This window comes from Ranitomeya imitator, chromosome 6 (assembly GCF_032444005.1).
Source record: "Ranitomeya imitator isolate aRanImi1 chromosome 6, aRanImi1.pri, whole genome shotgun sequence".
NCBI classification, from domain to species: domain Eukaryota; kingdom Metazoa; phylum Chordata; class Amphibia; order Anura; family Dendrobatidae; genus Ranitomeya; species Ranitomeya imitator.
In genome coordinates this window covers 566,941,962-566,955,043 of record NC_091287.1, presented here as the reverse complement: position 1 = coordinate 566,955,043, position 13,082 = coordinate 566,941,962, and the positions used below count along the sequence as shown (strand labels likewise).

The 13,082-nt window shown below is 49.3% G+C and overlaps 1 protein-coding gene across 1 annotated transcript in view; it reads left to right on the top strand.

Annotated features, from left to right (window-relative positions):
- The window catches only part of LOC138643220 (cytochrome P450 2C20-like), a 253,161-nt gene that overhangs the window by 23,164 nt on the left and 216,915 nt on the right, over positions 1-13,082 (top strand). The window contains exon 2 of the mRNA XM_069732081.1: positions 88-269. Within this exon, the coding sequence (XP_069588182.1) occupies positions 93-269 (177 nt within the window). The 5' untranslated portion in view covers positions 88-92. The remainder of the gene's footprint in view (positions 1-87; positions 270-13,082) is intronic.

Sequence of the window (13,082 nt, the reverse complement as noted above, 5' to 3'; positions counted from 1 at the left end):
CTGATGATTGTTTGGTGAGATCATTGCCTTCAGTGTTTGGTGAATGCAGACCTGGTACTAATTATCAAATTCTGTTTCTAATCACAGGAGCCATGGAGCTGTCCACCATCCTCGCTCTTTCTCTTGTTTTTCTCCTTACGCTCTATATTTTCCTCTCCTGGGCCAAACAGCATGGATACCGGTCATTGCCTCCCGGACCTACCCCAATTCCTCTGCTGGGTACCCCCAAATACATGGATTTAAGAGCAGCCCCCAAGACTTTCCCAGAGGTGAGTGTCCACAAGGAGACGCAGTGCAGAGCTTGCTTGGTAATGCAGATATCGAGTGTCCTCTTCTTCGTTAATCATGGCCGTAGAGATTGGTGAATATAAATGAAAACAAATTTACCAGGTAACATAGTAACATAGTAACATAGTAACATAGTTAGTAAGGCCGAAAAAAGCCATTTGTCCATCCAGTTCAGCCTATATTCCATCATAATAAATCCCCAGATCTACGTCCTTCTACAGAACCTAATAATTGTATGATACAATATTGTTCTGCTCCAGGAAGACATCCAGGCCTCTCTTGAACCCCTCGACTGAGTTCGCCATCACCACCTCCTCAGGCAAGCAATTCCAGATTCTCACTGCCCTAACAGTAAAGAATCCTCTTCTATGTTGGTGGAAAAACCTTCTCTCCTCCAGACGCAAAGAATGCCCCCTTGTGCCCGTCACCTTCCTTGGTATAAACAGATCCTCAGCGAGATATTTGTATTGTCCCCTTATATACTTATGTACTTGATAGATCCACCAAATCAGACCATCATAGACCAAACTGAAAAAGGAAGGAAACAAAGCTACTCTTCAAAATAGGAAAAAAAAAACAAGGAGAAAAAATTGGAGTATATAAAGCTAAAAATATAAAGACAGACAGACAGATCATGCGAAAGCAAGAGACAGTATGAATGAAAGTAATGGACACTGTGGTCATAATCCCCTCACAGTGCCATCCACAAAGTCAAAGATAAGTCAGAAGAATAAATATGCCAATACAAATTGGTTAAGCAACAAATTGGAGGAGGATTATATCAGCTCACTGATGAGGGTAGTAGTTCCAGGATTGGGGCGGTGGAAGGAAATCCTGAGTCTGTATTATATCTATGTATAAGAAAATGACATTGTGCTTCATCAAGTATAGATGGCAGATTAGTAGCACCAGATATGCTGCTGATTCAACAAAACGTCCAGGGATATTTCAAGCAGAAATAGGCTGAAAGGTGGCAGATGAGGTTTAACAATGATAAATGTAAGGTTATACACATGGGAAGAGGGAATCAATATCACCATTACACACTGAATGGGAAACCACTGGGTAAATCTGACAGGGAGAAGGACTTGGGGATCCTAGTTAATGATAAACTTACCTGGAGCAGCCAGTGCCAGGCAGCAGCTGCCAAGGCAAACAGGATCATGGGGTGCATTAAAAGAGGTCTGGATACACATGATGAGAGCATTATACTGCCTCTGTACAAATCCCTAGTTAGACCGCACATGGAGTACTGTGTCCAGTTTTGGGCACCGGTGCTCAGGAAGGATATAATGGAACTAGAGAGAGTACAAAGGAGGGCAACAAAATTAATAAAGGGGATGGGAGAACTACAATACCCAGATAGATTAGCGAAATTAGGATTATTTAGTCTAGAAAAAAGACGACTGAGGGGCGATCTAATAACCATGTATAAGTATATAAGGGGACAATACAAATACCAGGGCTTTGTGGAGGGCTGCGTACTTGCTCCGCCTGCTTCCGCATACTTCTGCATGCGTCCTGCGTACCTATCTTTAACATTTGGGTACGCAGGACATGCGGATGTATGCGGATACGTCGTTTTGACACGCCCGGTGACTGGCCGCTGCCTTTAGAAGAAGGACCATTTGTCGCAGGCAGGGAAGACTCTGCACCGGCCACAGCCGGCAGCCATCGGATTCTGAGAGAGAAACGGACAGCCGAGTCACGATGAGTGAAACTGATACAGTTAATTTGAAGTACTGTTATCCTGTTTAACCCTCAGCCCTTTAACTGTATTCTCCTTGTTTTCTCCCTGCGAGGAGTTTATTCCTCTGTTGATAAAGTGATTAATTGTTAATCCTTGCTTCGCGTCTGTGTCTCGGCATCCATGTACCTGTGTTACAGAGACACGGCATTGTATCATAATTAGCCAGACATCTATTTTAGCAAACCAAGAAGAATAGACTGCTATCTGTATTTTGGCTTTTGAATTTAAGCATTTCTTTCTGGCTGGTCAAGAAATCAGACTTTTGTTTGTGTAAGCCTATCATATTGACTTATAAGCTGATATGGGATACAACAAAGTGTGCTATTATCCTTGATGACTAGTGAAATGCTAATTATACATTGGCTAGCACACATAGTTTGTTGCTTTTAACCCCTTCATGACCTTGGGATTTTCCTTTTTTTCCGTGTTCGTTTTTCGCTCCCCTCCTTCCCAGAGCCATAACTTTTTTATTTTTCCATCAATTTTGCCATGTGAGGGCTTATTTTTTGTGGGACGAGTTGTACTTTTGAACGACATCAATGGTTTTAGCATGTCGTGTACTAGAAAACGGGAAAAAAAATTCCAAGTGCGGGGAAATTGCAAAAAAAGTGCAATCTCACACTTGTTTTTTGTTTTCTTTTTTACTAGGTTCACTAAATGCTAAAACTGAGCTGTCATTATGATTCTCCAGGTCATTACGAGTTCATAGACACCAAACATGTCTAAGTTCTCTTTTATCTAAGTGGTGAAAAAAAATCCAAAGTTTGCTAAAAAAAAAAAAATTGCGCCATTTTCCGATACCCGTAGCGTCACCATTTCGGTCGGTTGAGGGCTTATTTTTTGCGTGCCGAGCTGCCTTTTTTAATGATACCAATTTGGTGCAGATACATTCTTTTGATCGCCAGTTATTGCATTTTAATGCAATGTCGCGGCGACCAAAAAAACGTAATTCTGGCATTTCGAATTTTTTCTCACTGCGCCATTCAGCGATCAGGTTAATCCTTTTTTTTCATTGATAGATCGGGCGATTCTGAACGTGGCGATACCAAATATGTGCAGGTTTTTAAAAAATTTTTATTGATTTATTTTGCATGGGGCGCGAAAGGGGGTGATTTAAACTTTTATATATATTTTTTTTTTCACATTTTTTTTACTTTTTTTTTAAATTTTGCCATGCTTCAATAGCCTCCATGGGAGGCTAGAAGCTGGCACAACTCGATCGGCTCTGCTACACAGCAGCGATTATTAGATCGCTGCTATGTAACATAGTAACATAGTAACATAGTTAGTAAGGCCGAAAAAAGACATTTGTCCATCCAGTTCAGCCTATATTCCATCATAATAAATCCCCAGATCTCCGTCCTTCTACAGAACCTAATTGTATGATACATGACATTGCTATTGGTCGATCCTTCGAAGGGATGACACCCCTTTTCTATACCTTAACTTTAGGTATTCTAACTCCCCCAAATAACGACAGACTCTGAGCTTGGATTATAAATGGCCACAGTGGCCTTTATTATAAACATACAACAAGAATAATAACGTAGGGAGGAGTCCTTGAAGCTCCAAACTGGTGGTCAACCATAACAGGGAGTGGACAGAAACAAACCATGTATTTACTCCCAGCCGTAACCATCCAGGCTCGGAAGCACCAAAATACCCCGAAGGGTTAACCATGTCCACTTTTAACCTGGGGATCCGGCCCACCGTTGCCAAGATCCCCCCCCGAACCACCAGACCCGAAAACCAAGTTTACACCCACTGAAGGATCCGTACCCCGACGGATCCCCCAGGCCAATTTATCACCAACTCCAAGGACCCCTCCCACCGCCTCAGGCCACCACGACCCAGCAATTACCCAAAAACGCAACAAAGCAAAACACGAAAAATTAGGGCGGGCGGGCGGGATCTTCTTGCTGCTCCAGAGCGGGAACTGGTAAGCCCCACCCCACCCCCTCCTTATAACCCCTGCCTCATGCATATACTCCCTCCTCCCCAAATTAACCCCTTCCTCTCCTAATTCTCCCTCCCAAACCCCTGTCATGACGGCCTGCACGTACGCCGTCTGCGGGGGGATGGGACGGCTCGCTCCGGCCTGCTCTTGACATTGCTATTGGTCGATCCTTCGAAGGGATGACACCCCTTTTCTATACCTTAACTTTAGGTATTCTAACTCCCCCAAATAACGACAGACTCTGAGCTTGGATTATAAATGGCCACAGTGGCCTTTATTATAAACATACAACAAGAATAATAACGTAGGGAGGAGTCCTTGAAGCTCCAAACTGGTGGTCAACCATAACAGGGAGTGGACAGAAACAAACCATGTATTTACTCCCAGCCGTAACCATCCAGGCTCGGAAGCACCAAAATACCCCGAAGGGTTAACCATGTCCACTTTTAACCTGGGGATCCGGCCCACCGTTGCCAAGATCCCCCCCCGAACCACCAGACCCGAAAACCAAGTTTACACCCACTGAAGGATCCGTACCCCGACGGATCCCCCAGGCCAATTTATCACCAACTCCAAGGACCCCTCCCACCGCCACAACGAGGGTATTTGAAAACCTTAAATACCCGAGACCCCACCACACTTCACCGCTATTGCCCTTTCAATACCGGTCTGTAGACCCAAAGCCCACAAGTCAGTGCCCACAGCGTTCAAGTGAACACCATCACCCAGGAGGAAATCCCCCCCACCCTGTTCCAGCTCCAGATGACGGACAAACAGACCTCCATTCTTCACCACAAACTTGGCGACCGTCCGATTAACCTTGATCCTGGCCTTGTTGACCTTGTCCGCCGATCTGGCGTGCCTCCAACACCTCCTCGGAACAATGTCCGACCATACAACCAACACATTCCCAAAGGACGCCCATAATCTGCGAAGGTCATGCTTTATATCTCGGATCAGTTCCCTACAAGGGCGAATCCCCAAATCGTTCCCTCCAACGTGCAAGACCAGAATGTCCAGGAATTTGTCTAAACGAGCATTGTTATGCACTTCCTTCAAAACCGCGTTCCAGCCCAATCCCCGAAAACCCAGCCATCTGACCACGGCCACCTCTTTGGAGAACCCGAGCTGCCGACCGTCCCTCCGAACGTCCGCCCATCTCGCGCCCCAGTACACGTACGAGTGACCGACGATCCAGATCAACAGGGGATTGGAACCTGAAAATACATAACAACTAAAATCCACAACCGTACTACAAAAACAAACAACATAACAAAACACCCCAATCCTCCCTTTCATCCTTACTTAAGGTCTCACGTAACTCCTGTAACGCTTCGACTCCCATCTCCCAATCCGTTGCACCACTTCCGGTGCTAAACCACCCAACGCCGCCTCAGTCGCAGCCCCAATGCGGAAGGAGTGAGAGGCAAAACGGGAAGCATCCAAACCCAACTCCCCCAGGGCTCGTCTAAGCACTGCCACAAACTGAAACTTGGACAAAAAGGACCCATTTTCGTGACACAACAAAGGACCCTCTTTTGGGGGCTGAAAACAACTAAAAGCCTCCCAACAACTAACGGGACACATAAGCGAACCCACAACAGCACCCAAAACCACACGTTTTCCTCTACCCTCCTGATCAGTCTTCGATCTACGCAACCAAAATTGTAACCCCCTTTCGGTAAGCACCACATCCCTGGCCCAAAGCCCCCCCTGCGCATAGGTGCTAGGCGACACGATCTCGCTCACCCGCAGCGTGCCAAAAAATGCCAAAGAAAATGCCAAACGAAACAGAGCCACCTCAAAGTCCGATGTGCAAATCTCACTGAGTTTCGCACCTACTCGTTCCAACAAGCTAAAGGAAATCGGGCGCCTTAGATCGCCCTTTCCCACCTTCCTTCTGACGCCCTTCATCGCCTGTCTCACTACAAACAACTTTGTTATATCCCGTAAACCTCTAAGCTGAAAACCAAACGCCAATGCCGACCGAATCCTCTCCACTTTTGATGCCGACCATCCGTCATCAGCACCCCGTCTCAACCACAATAACAGGGCCCCAACATAATCCTCACCCATGTTATCCACCCCACAAGACACCAACCAGGTCTCCCAATTACACCACACCGTCCGGTATGCTGCCCAAGTGCTGGGTGCCAAAGACGCCTGAATCAAAGGTCCTGCAGCCCGGATACCACGTTCCAGAGTTCCTGAGGGCAGTCCCGACCCGTCTCCTCCGCCTCCGGAGCCAAAGCACGGAAACGCTCCCACTGAAACCGAGACAAAGAGTCAGCGATGGAGTTCTCAACACCGGGCACATGAATTGCCGAAACATGCGCATTGATAGACATGCAGAACAACACTAACTGACGCAACACCCGAATGACTGGGGGGGACGACGCCGTCAAACTGTTGATCACACAAACGACTGCCATGTTATCACAATTGAACCGTACCCTGCGATTGCGCAAATCTTCTTTCCACAAATGAACAGCCACCAAAATAGGAAAAATCTCCAATAAGGTCACATTTTTTACCAGCCCGGAACCGAACCAGTCGTCTGGCCACCTTGAGGCACACCACCGCCCTCCAAAAAAGGCGCCAAAACCGATCCCACCTGACGCGTCCGTAAACAAATCCAATTCATGGTTACCAACCACTTCCTCCATCAGAAGCGATCGGCCGTTGTACCGCGACAAAAAGCTGTCCCACACCTCCAGATCAGCTTTGTGCTCACTAGACAAGCGCACAAAATGATGGGGGGACTTCACCCCTGCTGTAGCACCTGCCAGCCTCCGAGAAAACACTCTCCCCATTGGGATAATTCTGCACGCAAAGTTCAACTTGCCAAGAAGAGACTGAACTTCCCGCAACGGCAACTTCTTCAAGCGACGCGCTCGAGCCACCTCGCTTCTCAAACCGAGCACCTTATCCTCGGGTAACCGAAACTCCCATGCGACTGAATCAATGACGATGCCCAGAAATGAAATACACGTACTGGGCCCCTCAGTTTTACCTGGCGCCAGCGGAACACCGAACCGCCCGGCCACCCAAATCATTGTTCGTAACGCCATTTCACAACAACCAGACTGAGCCGGCCCGATGCACAAAAAGTCATCCAAATAGTGGATGATGTCATCCAAACCAGACACATCCCGCACGACCCACTCCAAAAACGAACTAAAAGCCTCAAAATATGCGCAAGACAACGAACAACCCATCGGCAAACATCTGTCAACATAAAACCCTTGATCCCAATAACAACCCAACAGTCTAACACTGTCCGGATGGACAGGCAGTAACCGAAACGCCGACTCGATATCTGTCTTGGCCAATAACGCACCCCTGCCGCATCTGCGCACCAAACGAGTAGCCTCATCAAAAGACGTATAAACCACAGAACAAAGCTCCGGATCTATACCATCATTCACAGACCGCCCTTTAGGGTAAGACAAATGATGAATTAGCCTAAACTTGTTAGGCTCCTTCTTAGGAACCACACCCAACGGAGAAATAACCAAATCTTCAATGGGTGGCGCGGGGAAAGGGCCAGACATCCTGCCCAACGCCACTTCCTTGCTCAACTTTTCCGACACGACCGCCGTGTGTAACATTGCCGACTTCAGATTCCTTACAACTTGCGGAATACTAAAAGTAGGTGCAGGTATTTGAAAACCATCCCGAAAGCCCAAAAACAACAACTCCGCTTTCGGCCTATCTGGAAACCTATCTAGAAAGGGGGCCATCACGTCCAGCCTCACTGGCGTCGCCCCCTTTTGAATTACCGTCTGGCTTAACCTTCTTTTTGAAGCACTTTGCTGCCCCATGGGAGGATCCACTGCAATGCGAGCACACGTGCTTGAATTTACAGGTGGCCCCAAATTTGCACTGGCCGTCATTAAACTGCCAGCACAAGCCGTGCTTCTGACTCGCTTGGCCAGACTGACTACCTGTTCCCGCACTACCTTGTGCTGCGGTCTGGCCGGCATTTCCGGCCCCCCCCTGAAAGGAGTGGCCAAACTTTGTGGGCGCCATCACCCGCAACCATAAACCAATGTCCTTCTGATCCCACCGGATCGACGGACGAACTGCCTTCCGCTGCCTAAATTGCTCATCTTACCGGAGCCAGGCCTGGCCCCCGTACGCTCTGTGCGCCTCCCCTATCGAATCCATATAACAAAAAAGCGCCGAACAATTTTCTGGCGCCTTTTCACCAACTACACTCGCTAAAATTGCAAACGCTTGCAACCAGTTCACAAACGTCTGCAGGATAAGGCGCCACCTCCTTTTTTCCTCGTCCTCCTTCTTACTGTCCTCCTTTTTGTTCTTATCTAAATTGAACTTTTCCAAAGGAAGAAGCGAAAAATTTTCCACATACTCATCTTTCCATATCTTCTCCCTTACTTCCTTCTTCAAATGGGCCCCCAGCGGCCCCTCAAAACAGACGTAAACCTCCCCCCGAGCTTTGTCGTCTAAACGGATCCCGCCTTCCTTCTCCTTCTCAGTTTGTACCGACACCGACACCGGGACACTTGAACTGCTGGGTGCCAATGCACCCTCCCCAGATGCCCCGGCACACACATCTGTAGAACCAACCCACGCGGCCAACGGGGACGGCACCGACCTAACCTCACCCAACCTCGCGAGCAACTCCCGAACGCTCAACAATAATTCGCCAACCCCTTCGTTCCCCGAAACCGACCGAGTCCCCCCCTGCTCCCCCATAGCCCCTACCCCACTTGTCTGACTAGCCCCTACCCCCGGGAAATATAATCGTGTTGGAGACAAAACAGACATAGAATCTTGCTCACCAGGCTGCAGAGGAACTGCAGTCCCCCCAGCCGCAGGCGTCGTCCGTGTCCTGTTGTCCTCGGCTCCTGGTCCACTCTGCCCGCGAGGCTGCGTCTCACCCCGAGATGATGAACGAGAGGATGCGGCCCCGTCTCGGCCCGACGCTGAAGATCCAGATGCGGCCCGATAAGAAGGACTGCCCGGTACTGGCCCACCGCCCGATCCATGCCCCGGGGACGCCCGGCCCGTACTCCCTCTGGCTCCCCCTTGTGATCCGGCTGATGTACTTGGCGTCCTGGACGGGCCCGGCCGCACCGGGGACGAAGCGGTGCTGCCGACCGCTGTATGACCGGCTCTCCCTCGCCGACTCACTGTAGCAGCAGGAGCAGGACGCCCGGCCGCCGCCACGCTGCGGCGCCCCCCCGTGACATCGCTGGTAATCGGCGCTCTAGCGCGAGAAGGCCCCGCCCCCTGAGCTGATGAAGCGGGCCTCACTACCGCCGCAGGCCCCCTCGCCGCTTGTGCACACCTCCCGGACCGGGCCCTGCTGGGACGCTTACCGGCAGGCACACGGTCCGGAGGGTCGATGGAGGGGCTCCTTCGCCGTCGCTGCGGCCTAATCGGATCCGGGGACAGCCGTTGTGGGGCCGCACGCGCCGGGAGCGCCGCTCACTGGTGGCCGCCGTCTGCGCTCCTCCGCTGCCGCTACCACTGCCGCTGCCGCCGCCCAGTATACCGGAGACCTGGGCCTCTAACCAGCCTGGAGGCTGGCTCTCCGCTGCCGCCCGCAGCTGCTGCAGGATCCCATCTATTCCGGACATGGCAGTCTGCTATCTTTCTTGCTGCTCTTCTTGCTGCTCCAGAGTGGGAACTGGTAAGCCCCACCCCACCCCCTCCTTATAACCCCTGCCTCATGCATATACTCCCTCCTCCCCAAATTAACCCCTTCCTCTCCTAATTCTCCCTCCCAAACCCCTGTCATGACGGCCTGCACGTACGCCGTCTGCGGGGGGATGGGACGGCTCGCTCCGGCCTGCTCTATATTGTTCTGCTCCAGGAAGACATCCAGGCCTCTCTTGAACCCCTCGACTGAGTTCGACATCACCACCTCCTCAGGCAAGCAATTCCAGATTCTCACTGCCCTAACAGTAAAGAATCCTCTTCTATGTTGGTGGAAAAACCTTCTCTCCTCCAGACGCAAAGAATGCCCCCTTGTGCCCGTCACCTTCCTTGGTATAAACAGATCCTCAGCGAGATATTTGTATTGTCCCCTTATATACTTATACATGGTTATTAGATCGCCCCTCAGTCGTCTTTTTTCTAGACTAAATAATCCTAATTTCGCTAATGTAGCTTAATAACAGGCTTGCTATCATGTGACAGGGGCCGGCGACGTGCTCATTTCCGGCCAGATGGCCGGAAGCGCTGGTTAAATGCCGCTGTCAGTGTTTGACAGGGGCATATAACTAGTTAATAGTGGCGGGTGAATCGCAATTTCACCCGCCGTTATTGCGGGCACTTGTCAGCTGTACAACACAGCTGACATGTCCCGGCTTTGATGCAGGCTCACCGCAGGGTCTGACCTTGGACGTACTATCCCGTCCAAGGTCAGAAAGGGGTTAAAAACAGAAGAGGAAAATCTATGCAAATAGATTACATAATGAAACTTGGTCCTCACCATTCTTCCCCTTATCTTTAATGCTGGACTGAAGGACACTGGTCAAACAGAAAAAAGGTGATATGTCAGACTGAGACAGAGCTGGAGACACTGGCAAGACATCCAAGGGATTCTACACGACTGCTGCCAATACATCATGGCCCCATCATGAGGGATCATTCTACAGGAAACAACATAGGAGACCACAGCTCTGATTGGAAGAATACAGATCTGCTCTACTGACCATTGCTGAACAATGGATACATTTGGAGAAAGACAGGTTGTGACTAGTGTTGAGCAATACCGTCCGATACTTGAAAGTATCGGTATCGGATAGTATCGGCCGATACCCGAAAAGTATCAGATATCGCCGATACCGATATCCGATACCAATACAAGTCAATGGGACATCAAGTATCGGAAGGTATTCTCATGGTTCCCAGGGTCTGAAGGAGAGGAAACTCTCCTTCAGGCCCTGGGATCCATAGGGATGTGTAAAATAAAGAATTAAAATAAAAAATATTGATATGCTCACCTCTCTGGCGGCCCCTGGACTTCACGCTGCTAACCGGGAGGCTTCTTTGTTTAAAAAGCGCGCCTTTCGGACCTGTGAATGACGTCCCGGCTTCTGATTGGTCGCATGCCGCCCATGTGACCGGCACGCGACCAATCAGAGGCCGCGACGTCATTCTCATTCACAAAACTGCTAATTCTAGGAATTAAGGACCTGCGAATGACGTCGCGGCCTCTGATTGGTCGCGTGCCGGTCACATGGGCGGCACGCGACCAATCAGAAGCCGGGACGTCATTCACAGGTCCGAAAGGCGCGCTTTTTAAACAAAGAAGCCTCCTGGTTAGCAGTGTGAAGTCCAGGGGCCGCCGGAGAGGTGAGCATATCAATATTTTTTATTTTAATTCTTTATTTTACACATCCCTATTGATTCGATACCCGATATCACAAAAATATCGGATCTCGGTATCGGAATTCCGATACCGCAAGTATCGGCCGATATCCGATACTTGCGGTATCGGTATGCTCAACACTAGTTGTGACCCTGGAGTCAACTGGCCTTGTATCTCAATGGACTGTCATCTTCCTAAGTTTGTTGTTACCTCCTCTGTGTGCCTGGCTCCATGGACATGTTCAGAGAAGCCAGGCTGTGACCCTCCAGTCAAAGGCCTTGTATCTGAATGGACTGTCAACTTCCTAAGCTTGTCGATACCTCCTCTCTGTGTATTGAGGTGGGTAGTCGACTCTGGAAAATGAAGCCAGGTTGTGACCATCTGGTCAACTGGCCTTATGCCTGAATGGACTGTCATCTTCCTACGCTTGTCATTACCTCCTCTCTGTGTGCATGCCACAGGTGGGGTAGTCGACCCTGGGAGCTCTGAAGTAACAGCTGCCATTATCTCGGCGAGTCAGCGAAAGAGTGAGACTCTGTAATGTGCACCATCTTGAGGTATTTTGCTGGGACTGCTTTACGTGTTATCTGCCTGTTTTGTGGTTCAATAAAGCATTGCCACACTGTTTTACCCTCACCCTATGTTGTTTGATTAGCACAATGCCCACGTTAAAGGGATAGCGGGCGTTTGGTTGGATGATTCCTGATCTATGCGGTTTTGGCTAGCGGATCGGGGCACCCGATGACTCCCCCGTGTCTCCACACTGACATCTACATATTTCTGCATTCATTCAGCCATTCCTGAGTGGTGACACCAGACACCACTCAGCCACCAAAGCCATTAGATTTTACATTACATATAAAGTGGTACGCCATTACCCACACAGTCAGCCCCTACTATACGCCATTACCCACAGAGCCAACCCCCACTGTATGCCATTACCACGCAGCCAGCCCCCATTATATGCCATTATACCCACTCAGCCAGCCCCCACTATATGCTATTACCCATGCAGCCAGCCCCCACTCTATGCCATTACCCACACAGCCAGCCCCCACTATGCTCTAATACACAACACAATCAGAATGTCATTCCAGCCTCTGATTACTGAGTGCAAGCAGTGTTCAAGTGATAAGTTTGATAATTGACTTCATAGGGTTCCATTACCCAAGTAAGGCTCTTCTGTCCTTTATCTGAGGGTTTCATTTTCGAGTAGAGCACATGATCACAATGCAGTGGCCCATGTGGATGGAACAGCTCCCTTGTCAGGAGAACCTGGAAGAACTCAACAAATGGGAACAGGAACTTCACATTTACTCCCTAGGAGGCACAAACACTGGAGCTTTACAAATGTGTGAAGATGTGATGTAAGTAGAGCTTCAACATCGAGGAAATGAGCTTGAAAAAAAGTTCTCTTCTGGTCAGGAAGCTTTCCTTCCTTAGGCTACTTTCACATATAAGGTTTTTTGTTTCAGGCTAAATCCGGTGAATGTTGGAAAAACTGGATCCGGCGAAGATTGTGAAAAACTGATTGCGACGGATCCGTTTTTTTTTTACGGATCCGGCTAGTCTATCTAGATTATTGGCTAAAAAGAAAATTGGAGCATGCTCAGTTTAAAAAACCGGATCAGGCCGCGGATCCGCCATTTTCTGCATCTGCCACCTTCCGGCTCCCATAGGCTTCCATTCTAGCAAACAGCCGGAAGCGCCGGATCCGGCACTTCAGGCTTTTTCGCTGG